Raw genomic sequence first — 16,281 nt, 5'->3', positions numbered from 1 at the left:
TTAAAATCTTCCTTACAGCAGAATTTTGTGCTCTGTTTGTAAAATCTCCATTTCAGTCACAGGTTTAATGTTTATTATCCCGGGCAAGCATGTGATGAAGAAAAAGACAAACACACCTAAAAATAATATGAAAACAGAAATACAATCTCCATATTTACAAAAAGAACAAAAATAAGACGGACAATTTGAACAGTCTATTATTATTATTATAAATATTATTTTTAAAATAATGAGTCTATTATTAGTCTAATCATTTTTACTTAATTAAAACAGCATTTCCTTTTCTTTATAAACCAACAAATACAGTCCGATCTCTGGTTCCAAAAAGCGTGAGTTAATGAGGTTTTTAGACAGACGGGAACATCGAATGGAAGGATTAACCTTTAAAAAACAGAAGCTGATGTTTCAACACATCCCTCCCAACTTCCTCTCATTGTTTTTCTTTCCAGTGTTTGTGACGACATATAAACCATAAACAGAGGAAGGCAAAACCACACAGCTCTATAAAGAAAGATTAAAGAAACATCACAAAAACGTGTTTGAACTGAGCGTCTTCGAGATATCCCTGTCCCTTTCTAAAGAACAAAAAGTTGAATCCAAACATTTTATAATAAACAAATTTGATAAAAACAAGCATAAAACATACAAGTTTACCTTCAAACCAGAGCAGTAAAAAAAACAAAAGAAAAAGAAAAAATCTGTCCCATGAACATGTGGAAAGCCCCTCCTGAAATCCCATCAAACATATCGAGTGGATCAATGCCACTGATGGTCAGTTGCCTTCTTTCATCTTCACTTCTCTTTCTGTGATGGGAAAAAATTGTAAAATTAAATTCAAAGGAAACACCAAGAAGCACCACGTCCAGGGTGATGAAACATACAGTAGGTAAATCAATTAATAAGAGATTTCTGTAAACACATTTATATGTTTGTCTGCAGTAAATATTACAGTGACATTACCTTATCTTGTTTATCAGCCTCAGCTGAGCCTGTTTACAGAGAAAATACAAATGAAAAAACAAAAAGTCAGACACAGAGTTTAATAAACATCTTACTTTTTGAAACATATTACTCATTCTTTTTTATTTGATCCAAAAGGTGACAAGATTTTTTCCAGCTTGAAATGATTAAAAAAACCTTCAATACACATTAAAACTGTTGGACGATATTTTTGCATCAATATTTGCTACCTGAGCTGGTAAATGTCCACGAGACAAACTTGATGAGCCCATAAAGCACCAGCGCCACGCCGACCATCGCCATAGAGTCCTCGATGGACGGAGAACTGAAACCTGAAAAGGAAAAAAGATCGTTAGGATTCATCTGATCTGAACAGGTTTGTCAGTTAAATTATTATTACAGTACTGTGGAAACATTTTAGGCAGGTGTGAAAAAATGCTGTAAACAAAGATGCTTTTGAAAAATATAAATGATTGTTTATTTGCCCCAAATGTATTCCGCAGCAGGACAATGACCCCAAACATGGAGCCAAAGTCATTAAGAACCATCTTCAGTGTAAAGAAGAACAAGAAGTGCTGGAAGTGATGGTCCGGTCCCCATAGAGCCCTGATAGCAACATACTCAGGTGTGTCTGGGATTACATGAAGATACAGAGAGATGTGAGGAAGCCAACATCCACAGAAGATGTTTGGAACAACCTACCAGCCGAGTTCCTTCAAAAACTGTGCAAGTGTAGAAGAAGGCAAAGGTGATTTGATTTAAATTTCTCTTTTGTTCATTCACTGCATTTCGTTGATTGATAAAAATAGATAATTATCACTTTTTTAAAAGCATTCTTTGTTTACAGCTGCCTAAAACGTTTGCACAGTATTATATATACTTCAATATTAAACCTTTAAGAGTTATTTCACCAACCGAGTCATTTCAGGTACTAACAGGAGTCAATTTTTAATGGCTCTCATGGTGTTTATCATATCTGTGCTGCTTCATTCATCTATAACAGATATACTAAAATGTTCTAATTCCATTAAATATTACTTAAATGCAACAGTTCAGGTTAGTCTGAAGGTTTGTGATGCAGTAAATCTTTTTAGAAATAAAATATCACAGTGGGTCATAAACCACATGGTTACTTTGTGATTAACAAAATCAAACTGTTTTAAATCCAGAAGCTGGTGATTCAAACTGTTTACTTAAATCTAAGAATGTGTCAAACTACGATAACTCAAAAGTTATCCAGGTAAACGTGTTTCAAGATTAGTTAAATAGTTAAATATTTAGTCATTTATATGTGATACTAACCTAATAAGCCGCATTAAAAGGAAAGTGTTATGTTAGTGGTAATATCTTTTCTTATATCAGTTTCACTTCTATACTATTCTACCTTTCTTTTCTCTATTTCATCATTAGTACCTTCTCCAACTGTATAAAAACTGCTTTAACTCAACATAACCGGAAGGTCGCCGGTTCGATCCCAGGGCTCTCTGTCCTGGTCGTTGTGTCCTTGGGCAAGACACTTTACCCTACTTGCCTACTGGTCTTGGCCAGAGGGGCCGATGGCGCGATATGGCAGCCTCGCTTCTGTCAGTCTGCCCCAGGGCAGCTGTGGCTACAACTGTAGCTGCCTCCACCAGTGTATGAATGTGAGAGTGAATGAATAGTGGCATTTTAAAGCGCTTTGGGTGCCTTGAAAAGCGCTATATAAATCCAATCCATTATTATTATTATTATAAACTGAGCTGTTTGCTTGCGTGTCTTCCAGGTTTGCTTCACATTACCGATGACATTGAGGGTCACGCTGGTCCGTCTCGTGCCTCCAGCGTGGGCAGCTACACAGGTGAGCTCCCCTCCTCTGCCCAGGTCCAGCTTAGAGGTGTCGATCTCGAGCCGGGAGGTCTGGCTGAAGGTGCGGTCCCAGGCCTGCCTGTGGCCCGTTACGCTGAATGAATCCAGGGTCTTGGACTTCCCGTCGGCACCTTTAATCTCCCAGCTGAACTCCACAGGGAGGGGCGCAAAGCCGGACGCTTCACACTGGACGTTTATAGTCTGACCTGGAACAGCGAGGGGCAGGGTGGAGGGGTGGATGGAGAGGGATGGCGGTTCTGGGTGGAGAGAGGAGCAGAAAAACAAGATGAGGTTAAAAGTTAAATCTGGAGTTTTTACAGAGCTGAGTGTTTATTTTAAACACATCTGGTTATTTCAGAGGCAAACATGTGCGTAATGCTCCAGAAATACATTTTCCTCACCTTCAATCTCAAGGTCCAGCGCCACCTGAGCGAGCAGGTGTGGCAGATACACCGTGCAGATGTACGTCCCAGAGTGAAGCACTTTAGCCTCCTGCAGGAGCAGGGATGCATTTCCTTTCTCGTGCAAAGCCTCAAAGTCCAGCGTGGCTCCTTCTTCCTGCGTGTCAGCGAGGCGGTCAGTCTTCCCGTCGTAAGCCAGAATCAGCCGTCCGCGGCCTCTGAACTGGTACCGCCATTCGACGGCGAATCCAGCCCCATACAGAGGAGAGGAAGGGTTGATCCAAAAGCCGCAGTCCAGCTGCACGGGCTCCCCGAGTCTGGACTTTACTGAGACCGTTTTAGTCGTCACGCTCAGGATCACTGAGGAAACAGAGTCAGACCGACACACGTGAGATAATAAACTTTTATAATTGTCGGCCAATCAATTTTTTGATCTGCGAACCCCCACATATAAATGTGTTGGGTTAAAATCAAATCTTTACCACTGTGCTCTTTAGATCCTGTGGGGCTGCGGGTGATAGTAGAGATGCCCAGCTGTTCGTTGAGGCCCTGAAATGCAGATGAAAACCACTCAGCCTGCAGGTACACGGGGCTGAGGCCAGACTCTGTGAGCGAGGAAACCCAGTCCAGGCTGGAGGGCTGCGGCAGGAAGGGGTTGATCTCACACTGGGGCTTCGTCACAGAGCCTCTGGGAGGGTTGAGCGAGCGGTGGCAGAGAGTGCCAGCTGGGTCTGAGAAACAGGAGTCAAAGGTCACGATTATACAACATGTAAGATGTCTGAGACACTCGATCTGTTTATAAATAAAAGAAAATAAGATGAACAGCTGTGTGTAAATAATTTTAAGTGAATAATTTAACCCACATAGTAACACAGTTTGCGGAATTACAATTTTTACCTAATTTTATTTTCTTCTTTTGCTTTTCATTTTATATTTTTGGTATAATTTTTGCACGTGTTGCTCAGTATTGCTTATTCAGAGGCCCACATGGGACAGATATGGCAAATTATTTTATGCTGTAAATGTTGTGGAGGGTGGTTTGTGTTACATACCTGCCCCTAAACAAATATGCCTTTAAACCTACACATGTGAAAATACATAACAAATAAATCTTAAAAAGAGATGCTTTGGTCAATGATGGAATCCATAAAAATACAAAAAGAAAAATATAGAAACATGCAGAGCTGCTATGAATACACATTTAGATTTATTATCTAAATTGTTATGTAATCATAATATTTAATAACTCAAAGAGAAATGATGATGGAGTCAAACTAACAACCTAGGAAATACATGTTTTCCAGACCTAATGTGCTAAATACACACTTTATGTGCAGTAACTTTTAAACACCAGGACATTTTCGTGACTAAAACGAGCAGCTGGGATTTTTTATAGAAGAACATTTGGTCTATATGTTTCTTACACACTGCCAGACAAAGAAAGTCACCACCTGGACTTCACTAAGGAAACAGGTGAGAGCCTTCCCCTGTACTGGAGGTTTGGCGACCCTGTGTGTTCACGAATACGAGGTCAGTTGATCACCTGACTATTACTGAATGACTGTTTTTCCCATCAGTGGGATTTTTGCTGTGATTTATCAAAATGACGCTACAGCGAAGCAATCATAGATGATGAAATGTTAGTGTGACTGTTTCGGCCGAACCATTTCATTTATTTTCAACAGATCATCTAAAATGTTCTCATGTAAATAATTATGGTTTTCAATCATTTTTATGCCTAATGGACTTCTTTCTGTTAACTGAGCCAATTTTATTGTCATGCTGGACGTTAAGTATCTGCCTCAGGCTTTAGCAGCGGTAAAATCTGCTGGCCATGGTTCAGACATACTGGGACTCAAACAGATGTAAATGCATCCAGATAAGAGAGAGGAGAAGAAAAAGTGGACGTAAACTCTGATAAAATATGACTTTTATCGAGCTGCAGAACTTATTTAACTAAGCTGGATTGTATTTTACTCATTACCGATCACAGAGTAGACTCTTTCAGGGTTGATGTCTTTAGGAGCGCGCTGGGACTCGTCATTCTGGCCGTTGGTTCTGATGTGAAGCAGGGATTTTTCTTGGGTCGTAGCTCCAGTTAAACCTCCTCCTCGTCCCGCCTTCTCCTGCACAAACCAGCACTCCAACACCGGACAGCTGCTGCTGCAGGCTTCAGACAAAAGTTTAACAGGAGATTAATGGGTAGTGAAAACTTTGTAAATATCAGACCACATTATATTATGCCATTATGTTTCCCGACATCATCCACTCAGAAAATTATTGTTGTGCAAACTGTCTTTTCAAGCTCAACCAATAAACAAGGCACTTATAGGAATTATTATTGAAAAGAAAGTTAAATCAAGCGTAATATGTTTCATGAGGTCCAGTTTAAAATGACAGCTAAAAGTAAAAGTCCAGTTCTGTCTGGTGACCCATAAATATTGTACTTAGCTGTTTCCACCCCTTCAGTGTTTTGCTTTTGGTTTACTCCCCTGCTTTTTTTTTTATTTTTCATTTAGCAAACAGGCAGCAGCCCGTCTACCTTTCCCAGAAAATGAAGCCTCCAGCTGTTTACTGTGAATATCGCACAGTCTTAATCACTAAAGTGAAGACAGCACTGCTTCAATTTGTGATTTCAGGTGTTGGTGATTGTATTTGTAAATAGACTATAGTCAGCAGGATTTACAAAGGGGTAACATGTAAAACAAAGAGTATCTTTATGACTCTTATTTTTTTTATTGCTTTACTGTACCTACTTAACCAATTCAGACCTTTTTGGCCTCTTAAAATATCTTTATTGAACTCCTGTTATATTTGTTGTAGTTTCCATATACGATATGGCCATATACCTCTAAAAGAAGACGTTTTTAATGTCCGTGACACTTTTTAACTGGTTGAATGTAGGATAACTTTGCCAAAAAGTGATTGCAGCTTCTACGTTCTTTCACATATTAATGGTCAACATGTCATTTACAGCAGTTTAAATATGGATGATCACTTTTCGGCAATTACCGGAAATCACTTTTGGACAGACGATCACGTTTTGGGCACGAAAATAGGCGTGCACCACTCGCTCGGGGTTTCACGCAGAACTCCATGTTAAAAACGTATTAAATTTATGTTATTTTTGTTAAACGTAATCATGCATCCACCTATAACATTCACTTACATGTTTTAAGACGCATTTGGCCATTATTTTAAATTCAGCTTGTAAAAGGGTCATTAAATATGACCTTTACTATGTTTACTTAAGAGTTAAACTTGACGTTATTGTCCAAGTTGTTTTGGACATTTCCAACCAGCTGTTTTTCAACTTTTGTATGTTACTGAACAGATAGAGGACTTCCATGCATATAAAAAAGGTTTTTCTTACATGTACGGTTTATAATATTAGTAATACAGCATGCATAGATGTATTTTTGTCTGTCAGACCAACAGAGCAACAATGAGCTCGACTAGCTTACCTTGAATAAAGCAGGTAACGGCGATCAGAGACAGTTTATAGATGGTAGATAATTCCGTCATGTTTATCCGTGTTTCCTCACAGACAGGTACCCTCGTTTAGCTGCAATCAAACGGACTAAACAAGGTTTAGTTGGCTGGTTTTCCCCTTCAAGTCCGAGATCAAGTTCAGTTTCACTTTCACATACAGACGAGTCCGACAGTTATCCAGGAAAAACACAAAAACACGCCATAAGTTCATAATATATCAGGATTAGCTGACATAAGAGTGAATGTGTATCTGAAAAATTAAAGTACCCGGAAGCCTAAAAACAAAGATTTTACAGTAGCTTAGAAGAATACGTCTTCAAAATTGCATTCAGGAGTACTGCCATCCCGCCGCTAGATGGAGCCCTCTGACTAAAAATTAACCAAAGGCAAATTGTGGAGTAACTTGCTACGTCAGTGGCAGCAAGGCATCAGAAAGATAACCCAGTCTGAGGGCAGGGGTCAGATGAGGACAAGAGAAACAGAAAAAATTAAAAGTCTTAAATCTAAACATACAACCTTTGTTTTTATATTGTAAAAGCAGCATACTGAGTGTATAAGCCTTGGTTTTAGTAATAGAAGTTCTTTTTTTTATTTATGTTTTTTAATGCATACAGAATTCATCATAAATTACTTCTCTGTATGAGTTTAGTAACTTGTTCTTTACAGATTAGAAGTTAGCTGTACACTTTATTTTTAAATGTATGTCCTTCTGACCTGTCTAAAATGTTGATGTTAATAATTCATTGTTTGTCAATTGATTGTTTCACTTCTTTATTTTTGCAGGAACGTTGCAGAACAAGTCAGACAAGAAGCCTTAACGTCCTGGCACATATATTAGATAACAGCCTATTCTTTGTTCTCCGTTTGTGCGCCAACGCTTGCAAATCAAACCAGATCGGGTGTCATAAACACAAAAACGAAACTTAACAGAGTGATCACGTGGTTTCACAGAAAGAGGTGGAAATGGAGTGCCGTTTGAGTCCAGTGGTGGCGCTCTAACACTGTGACTGATCTTTCTGCAAAACACCACCAACAGAATTAGCGAGGCTTGCCACTGTACCTTTAACTGATGTGATTTCCTCATTGTTTGTATCCAAGTCACACCAGAAAAGCCGCAGCAGGGTTTGTCTGATAGACACAAGGAAATAGATGAAAACATATGTGCTACCTATGATTATACACTCAACAAAAATATAAACGCAACACCTTTGTTACTGCTCCCATTCCCCATGGGATGGACGTAGAGACCTAAAATTCATTCCAGATACACAATATAACCATCCCTCCCAAACAGTGGTCACAAATCAGTCCAAATGTGTGGTAGTGGGCACATCTGCTATATTGAGATAATCCATCCCACCTCACAGGTGTGCCACATCAGGATGCTGATCTGACATCATGAGTAGTGCACAGGTGTACCTCAGACTGCCCACAACAAAAGGCCACCCTGGAATGTGCAGTTTTGTCTCACAGCAAAATGCCACAGATGCCACAAGCAATGAGGGAGCGTGCAACTGGCATGCTGACAGCAGGAATGTCAACCAGATCTGTCGCCCGTGCATTGAATGTTCATTTCTCAACCATAAGCCGTCTCCACAGGCGTTTCAGAGAATATGGCAGCACATCCAACCGGCCTCACAACCGCAGACCTCGTGTAACCACACCAGCCCAGGACCTCCACATCCAGCAGGTTCACCTCCAAGATCGTCTGAGACCAGCCACCCAGACAGCTGCTGGAACAATTGGTTTGCACAACCAAACAATTTCTGCACAAACTGTCAGAAACCGTCTCAGGGACGCTCAACTGCATGCCCGTCGTCCTCATCGGGGTCTTGACCTGACTCCAGCTCGTCGCCGTAACAGACTTGTGTGGGCAAATGCTCACATTCGATGGCGTCTGGCACGTTGGAGAGGTGTGCGCTTCACAGATGAATCATGGTTCACATTGTTCAGGGCAGATGGCAGCTGAGAATGTCCCAGTTCTTGCATGGCCAGCATACTCACCGGACATGTCACCCATTGAGCATGTTCGGGATGTGCTTGACCGGCGTATACGACAGCGTGTACCAGTTCCCACGAATATCCAACAACCTCGCACAGCCATTGAAGTGGAGTGGACCAACATTCCACAGGCCACAATTGACAATCTGATAGACTCCATGCGACGATGTGTTGCACTGCATGAGGCAAATGGTGGTCACACCAGATACTGATCGGTTCTGGGTCCCCAGACCCCCAATAGCGCAAAAAACTGCACATTCCAGGGTGGCCTTTTGTTGTGGGCAGTTTGAGGTACACCTGTGCACTACTCATGATGTCAGATCAGCATCCTGATGTGGCACACCTGTGAGGTGGGATGGATTATCTCAATATGGCAGATGTGCCCACTACCACACATTTGGACTGATTTGTGACCACTGTTTGGGAGGGATGGTTATATTGTGTATCTGGAATGAATTTTAGGTCTCTACGTCCATCCCATGGGGAATGGGAGCAGTAACAAAGGTGTTGCGTTTATATTTTTGTTGAGTGTATATCACTAGAGCACTTCTGGATGGATACAAACTGCATTTCGTTGCCCTGTACCTGTGCATGTGCAATGACAATAAAGTTGAATTCTATTCTATTCTATTTAATCTGAGAATCTGGCGTTTCTGGCAAAACACAGTTATATTTAAAAGTCGATTCAGGATTTAATTAATTGATATCGCTTTATTCAAGCTACTCACCTCCCACTTCCACCTGCACTTTCAACTGGACCACGGCCAATCAGAGAGGTCCCACCCCTTACTCTGATTGGTTTAGTCCACGATAGGGGCATAATGTGTGTCTGTTGCTGACCACAGGGAAGGTTGCAGATTTTTTTTTTTTTTTGCTACCGAACAGTTGGTGGCACAGGTGCAACCAAATATTTTTTTTAGTCGCACCACTGAAAAATTTGGTCGCATTTGTGGCGCACAGCGTGACGTGAAAAAAGGCACATACCTTTGACGTGGTGTGATGAACTCTGAATTCCTCGTCCACACATTAACGCAAAAAAGGAGTTTTAAAAAAATCTCAGTTTTCGGTGATTTGAAACGGCGTTTACGTGTGGACGAAACAGCTGCGTTTTCAAAAATGGTGGGGGGGGGGGGGCGAAGATTTTTCTTGTAAAACAAAGGGGGGCCTAACAAAAAAAGTTTGGGAACCACTGCTTTACACAAACATCACATTGGGGAGACATGTCAGAGAGGTAGGCTGATAGAAAAAGCAAAAAAACAAAAATACACAACATGAGGTGAGAGGAGGAGAAAAAAACCTCCACTCAGACTGAGCTCCTAATGGTATGTTGCAGGAATTGCCGTCTTGTGTGTGACTGGGTGCAGTAAGGAGTGTATGTGATGTGTGTGAGCATGCGCGTGAAGGAAACGCGGGGAGCGAAAGAGGAAAAAGAGAGTGAGAGAGTGTGTCATGGGTAGAGAGGGCGACCGGGAGCAGCGTTCTAACGGGCTACAGGCTATGCAGTGTGTTTTTGAAGTGTGCAGTACTGTTATTAAAGCCTCATCTCTTCAGTACTCTCCGGTGCCTCGGCTGATTTCTGTCTGCCTCACTACTCCACAAAAGTGAAGGGAGTTAACCCCGAAGGAGGACAAACTTCGGCCCTGGAGGAAGCATCTCCCCTCGCGTCTCCCGACTACGGTCAGGGGACTGACGGCGAGGAATGGTTAACAAGTAGAACAGTTTGAAAACAGAAAAAAAACACCCCAGCACAAAAAGCACATGACAGTCAATACACCACAGAAACACAAGACAAGTAACAGGGGTGGGTAAAGGGTGAGAGAGAGCCGGTGTAGGCAGCGCATCCGGTCCTGCATGTCTGCGCTGGTCCAGTCGACCCGCCATCTGTCCCGGGAGGGGACAAGCATCGAAGGCGTTTGGAAAGGGAGGGGGGATGAGTGTGTATCAGTGTATGTGTGTGCGTTTAAAATGAATACAAATCACTCCACTGAGAAACTTAACAAGGTTTTATCCACTGAATAGAAAATAAATTATACAGTGTATACCCAGCATAACACGAACTAAACCTGTCATAACATAAAAATTTATAAAGACCAGATGAAACTAACCTTCCCTTCGTGATAAACTGGTTCATATGAAGATATTTTACTTTCAGTTTCGTTGATTTAAGTGACGTTTACTCTCAGAGTAAATCCCTTTTGGCTCTGATCGAGGCTAATGGTGATGTTTCTCCTGGTTCTCCATTTTAGCTTTTTCTGGACAAGCGAATACACAAAGTCTGTTAAAGGTTTGGATGTTTATGGTCACAATGAAGAAGAAGATGAAAGCCTTCATCTTCTTTCTTCTCCTGGGAATACAGGGGGCAGCGGCAGGTCAGTTTGACTGTTATATTTTTGTCTTTTTCTATGTCAGATTTATGTGTTTTGAAAGACAAATGGACGGACTGTTTGCTCCCCAGAAAGTTCCTGTACGCTAAACATTTAGTTGTAATGGATCCTAGTAGAAAATGTCAATGTTTAGAAACAATCGATTATATTATACAGGTAATTAAATCGTCTGTTTATCTCTTCAATACCTAATAATAAAGATTAAAGTTTAGATGAAGGCAGAGATTAAAACAAGGCGACTTATGTCCAAAACTATTTGATGATTAAACCGTTCGTGACGCATTTTTAAGCGTTGTGACTCTGCTGTTTCTCCAAACAGTCCAACAAATAAAACATCAGTGAGGAGGTCTGATGATAATCTGGTGCAGAGGCGGAGCCAGACATTTGAAACACCCAGGGCTTAGCCCTAAAGGGTAGTATGCATGTGGGATTTTTTTTTTTTTTTTTTGGGGGGGGGGGGGGCTTAGAAATGACTGAAAGATTAATAGGCTCTGTTTTGAGTTTTGTTCAAAAAAGAATGACTTCATATAGGGAAAAATATATATCACATGTGCAGGACACCTTAAACTAGTTTTTTAATTAAGCAGCAAGGCAGAACGAAGTCGGGGCTGTATCAAGACTCGAGGACTAAACCCCAATTCAACCAGACCCAGAACTGATCCAGAATTAAAACAGGACTGCAACAGTTCAAAATCAGCACTACTTAGGATTTAACCAAGACAGAACCAGAATCAGAACTAGATGATAGTAGCACTAAAAATCATCATAGACCTGCACTACACTTATTTTTTTAAATCTACCAAAGTCCACTATTTAGATTGAGAAAGTTTTATATAATTATTTAGCCTTGTTGTGCAAACAAGCCTGCATAACTTAATAAATATAGAATTTGAAAAATAACAAACCTAAAAAGAAACACTAGGTACGAGATACATGAGGACCTATGATACGGTGATACTTTAGGTAAACGACCATTTGACTAACATGTGTCTCACCTGCTCTTGTTCCATCTCTGTTCTGTCCTCATTCTCTCTCTCCCTCTCTGTTCCTCTCTCTCCCTCTTTGTGCTGACAATCATCAAATAGACAGTTGAAACCAGATATTTACAAACTCTTCAGATCAAAACACAAACACTTTTTTAATTGTAACATCAAATCAGACTAAATGTTTATTTTTTTAGATTGATAAATATAAGAAACATTTGTTAACTTTAAGAGTAAAGAGAGAAACTATCTGTATTTCTTAATTGTAAATGGCACCAAATTGTATTCAAAACTGAGCCACACTTATGGAGCTCCACAGTTCTTTTTCTGGTGTTTGGTTGACATCTCTTGATTTTCCCATGTCACAGAAACAGGCTCTGTGTTTTGCCTTATATGCATCCACAGCTGTGCCACCAATTTACTCACATGGACTCTACTAACCTATCAGAAGCTTCTTCAGCTCAGAATGGAATCGTCTGGAGTTTTCTTATTAATTAACAAACTTAGTGTATATGTACTCCTAAATTTGATGAAAGTGATAAAAAAATAGACAGTTCTGTCTCTCTTTATTCTGACATTTAACTAATTCAAAATATATTTCAATATTTATCTAAAACAAACAGTTTACTCTAAATTGATGTTGTACAGTAAAAATGTTTTATGTTTTCTCCCTAAAGTGTAAATATCTGGTTACAAATGTGAATATCCTGCTGTGTACTGAAATCCCTCTTGTTTTGCATAGAAATATACTGAACAACATACAAAGCATAATATATAAAATAACATTTACCTGAGTTTTCTCTTTGAAAGAACACTCTAATGTCCATTGTCAGAGGATTTTTACTTTTACTTTTATATAATAATCAGCTAAGAGTGTTTATATTTCTGTTTGTACTCAACTTGTACTCAACCAGCTGCACTTTTTAATTGCTGGCTCTCTGCTCTACAACGGAAACTGTTTGCCTTCATATTATCTGTCAAGCTACAGGAAATCGCCACCCAAGAAACGACCTTGTATGGGAACACAAAGCAGAGAACTGCTGCAGGGGGTGTGAGTCTCTCTTGAGCTCTCACCCGTGCACGTTAAAACTGCTCTAAGTGTCTGAGTGTCATTTCTTCACCTGAGTGTTTGATAACTGTTTACTTCTGACATCCATTCTTATATTTCAGTACATAACTGAAACCGATTTAGTCGGGGAGGGTAAGAACTGAAAATATGAAATAAACACACGTAAGCTAAGACTCTAAAAAAAAATAGCATTTGTTCGGCTTTTCATTTCGCCATTTGTTGATTCACTTGAAGAGCAAGTAACGTAATATTGGTCAAGTGATCAGTTTGATATCAATCTTTCGTGATGCACCGTCATATTTACATTATTTGTACAGTACGAATGATTTGCTTTGGTACCTGGTCAAACTTAAGCTCTCCTTAGTATGGCTGGCTCTGTTTCTCCAACAGCGCACTGACAGGTAGCAGCTGCCCCGCCCCCTCGCTCAGTCGCTTAGTGCCTGAGCTCGGATCATACCAATATCAGGGGGGATTCACGCACAGTCGTAAATTCCCACAGTGTGCACTATGTGCTTCGAATATTATGTGTACTTTTTGTTTTATACAGTTGTCAGCCAGGCATCTAACTATGAAAAAATTACACTCCAAAAGACCCCGGGCTTCTGACAAAACAACCCGGGCTTAAGCCCAGTAAGCCACCCCCACGCTCCGCCCCTGATCTGGTGACAATAATTAAAACGTTTATTTTAAAAACTAAGTACTATTTTAATTTTCATGAGAGTTTAAAACATTTTCACACAACAGCTGCTCATTAAAGTTAACTAAAGCTCATTTAAGTATAAATATTATTTTTATTTTATTGTTATTTAAAAAATATTTGTTCAGTATATGAAGAGCCACATGTCATTTTATGCAGTCTATTAAAAGTTAAAAGACTCCTGCTTTGTATTATCTTCAGTATTATTCACCAGTTTTATGTTTGTGAATACTTTCTGTTTGACAAACATGCGCACACATATCATAACTAACGAGTAGTTACACCCGGATATGAAGTTCACTGTTTTTCTGGTGTTATTGCTTAATTAACAGCGCAATGAGGTGACTTTTGTTGTGACGTGGATAAATAAAATAAAATAGAATTCAATTGAACTGAATTGAGATGCAAATTAAATCATTATTACTTCATAATATCAGATAGTTTATGTATGTAAAGTGCGAGTACACTACACATACCATCATGAACTAATTTTGGTATCACTGCTGAACAGTGTTGGGACTAACGCGTTATTAAGTAACGCGTTACAGTAACTACGTTATTATTGTGGTAACGAGCACGGTAACTAGTTATTATGCCAAAACCAGGAACGCGTTACTCGTTACTGGGATTTAAATAGGCTCGTTATTCGTTACTTCGTGTGGTGGCTATCGCGGAGCTTCCACAGATTCAATAACACTAGCAAGTGGTGGAAGCCAGCAGGTGGATGAAGGAAAAGTGAGGCAAGAGGAGAGACCCGAAGCAGCCGCTGGTCCGAGTATCAGGTGAACTGAACTTCAGGTAAGAAGTTATGACCTGCAGTGTATCTGAGTCACATATAAATCAAGTTTAGGTGGAGTTTATTTTCGTTATGCTGACTTTTTCGTACTGCGTGCTAGCTAGCATGACGGAGTTTCTATACAGCTGCACAGCAAAATCTCCAGTGTTAAATTAACACTAGAGAGTGTCTATATGGGTCCACACATCTGAGTGTTAAATACAACACTGTTGAGTGTTAAATTAACACTTTTGACAGTGTTATATGTTTAAAAGTAACCTAGTCAGTTTTGAAGATTAACAATGGCTAACACTGAGCAGTGCTGTTAATTTAACTCTGGAGATTTTGCTGTGTACGGGACAGACTTGACTGGGGGAAAGAAGGGGAGAAAGAAAGAGGGAAAGAGAAACAGCTGAGAAGAGGGACGGGGGAGAAGGGCAAAAAACAAAAACCAACGGAATGGGCAGAAAAAAAATGCATATATCAATCACCTGGATCACCTGTTGAGAAAGAAAAAAGAAAACAAGCAGAAGAGAACAAGAGTAATAGAATAAACAACATCACAATGATATATGGGAATATGACAGTAAATACTAAATATTAAACATTACTGTGCAGCACATAAGATCAACAGAACACTGTGCTTTGAGGTAGGAGCCAAAAAGGGGTGTAGTTTGTGGGTGTGATCACCCGTGTGTACACCTGTGAGCATGGACGCGCTTGTTTTTAAAAGGTTCCTACATGTAATGATCTGCTAGAGGGTGTGGGGGGGCCACAGCCCCGTCCTCCAGGGCATGAAGCAGGTATGGAGGAGATCAAAACTCCAGACATCCAGAGGCCCCCAGAACACAAGAGACCAAGGAAGACCCACAGAGGGGCAGCCGCGCCACTGTCCCAGAAAGAGCTGAGGAGAGTCCCGGATGAGGGCTCACTCAGCAGCCGCGGAGCAGAAGCCGGGGGGGGGTTGCAGTGACGCGCCCGTGAGCTCCGCCGGCAGCCAGCTGTGCCTGAGTGACCGAGCCCCAGGCCGAGAGGCCGGGAGCACCCCACCTGTTGACTGTTATCATCATTTTCCCTCCTTCTATTGCCACTCGCCACACATATCAATTTAAAATTAATACAAATCACTCCACTGAGAAACTTAACGAGGTTTTATCCACTGGATAAAAAATAAACTACACAATGTATACCCAGCATAACATGAACTACACCTTTCATAACATAAAAATAATAGAAACCAGATGAAAATAACCGTAACCCTTCCCTTAATCATACACTGGTTCATATGAAGATATTTTACTTTCAGTTTCGTTGATAACCCTAAAGGGTGCGTTTAACCCAGATTTAAGTGACGTTTACTGTGGGAGTAAATTCCGATTGGCTCTGATCGAGGCCAATGGTCACCTATCTCCCGGTTCTTTTTCTCCTATTTTAGCTTTAGCTTTTTCTGAACAAGCGAATGCTTGAAGTCTGATAAAAGTTTGGATGTTTATCATCACAATGAAGGCTTTCGTCTTCCTTCTTCTCCTGGGAATACAGGGGACAGGGGCGGGTCAGTTTGACTTTTATATTTTGTCTTTTTATATGTCAGATTCCCCCAGAGTGAGAAAGGGCTGGTCAGATTTATTTCATTTTAAATACAAATGGACATTTAAACAGAAACAACTGATTATT

At 40.4% G+C, this 16,281-nt stretch overlaps 2 protein-coding genes across 2 annotated transcripts in view; one reads left to right on the top strand and one right to left on the bottom strand.

Annotated features, from left to right (window-relative positions):
- Nucleotides 1-571: 571 nt before the first annotated feature.
- Nucleotides 572-7,061, bottom strand: LOC146548724 (tapasin-like). Its single transcript, XM_085263038.1, has 8 exons — nt 6,671-7,061; nt 5,191-5,376; nt 3,689-3,937; nt 3,207-3,566; nt 2,739-3,062; nt 1,191-1,292; nt 961-989; nt 572-804 (listed from the first exon to the last, which is right to left on the bottom strand). The coding sequence occupies exons 1-8, from the start codon at nt 6,729-6,731 to the stop codon at nt 793-795; spliced, it is 1,323 nt and encodes a 440-aa protein (XP_085119164.1). The 5' UTR covers nt 6,732-7,061; the 3' UTR covers nt 572-792.
- A 4,491-nt stretch (nt 7,062-11,552) lies between these two features.
- The window catches only part of LOC146548723 (uncharacterized), a 28,784-nt gene continuing 24,055 nt past the window's right edge, over nt 11,553-16,281 (top strand). Inside the window, exon 1 of the mRNA XM_085263392.1 lies at nt 11,553-16,159. Coding sequence (XP_085119518.1) covers nt 16,093-16,159 — 67 coding nt within the window. The 5' untranslated portion in view covers nt 11,553-16,092. The remainder of the gene's footprint in view (nt 16,160-16,281) is intronic.

Source organism: Mchenga conophoros, linkage group LG22 (assembly GCF_057382185.1).
Source record: "Mchenga conophoros isolate Kocher_MC1m ecotype Shallow Benthic linkage group LG22, M_conophoros_male_GT1.1, whole genome shotgun sequence".
Classification (NCBI taxonomy): domain Eukaryota; kingdom Metazoa; phylum Chordata; class Actinopteri; order Cichliformes; family Cichlidae; genus Mchenga; species Mchenga conophoros.
The sequence above is the reverse complement of the archived record's forward strand: the minus strand, read 5'-3'. Positions and strand labels throughout refer to the sequence as shown.

Bases quoted from the DNA above. Each gene is read 5' to 3' on its own strand.
- LOC146548724 (XM_085263038.1), bottom strand. From the start codon at position 6,731: ATGACGGAATTATCTACCATCTATAAACTGTCTCTGATCGCCGTTACC. The intron at 3,567-3,688 runs GTAAAGATTTGA...CTGTTTCCTCAG, and splicing joins AGGATCTAAAGAGCACAGTG to TGATCCTGAGCGTGACGACT. The intron at 1,293-2,738 runs GTAATGTGAAGC...TTTCCTTTTCAG, and splicing joins CGTGACCCTCAATGTCATCG to GTTTCAGTTCTCCGTCCATC.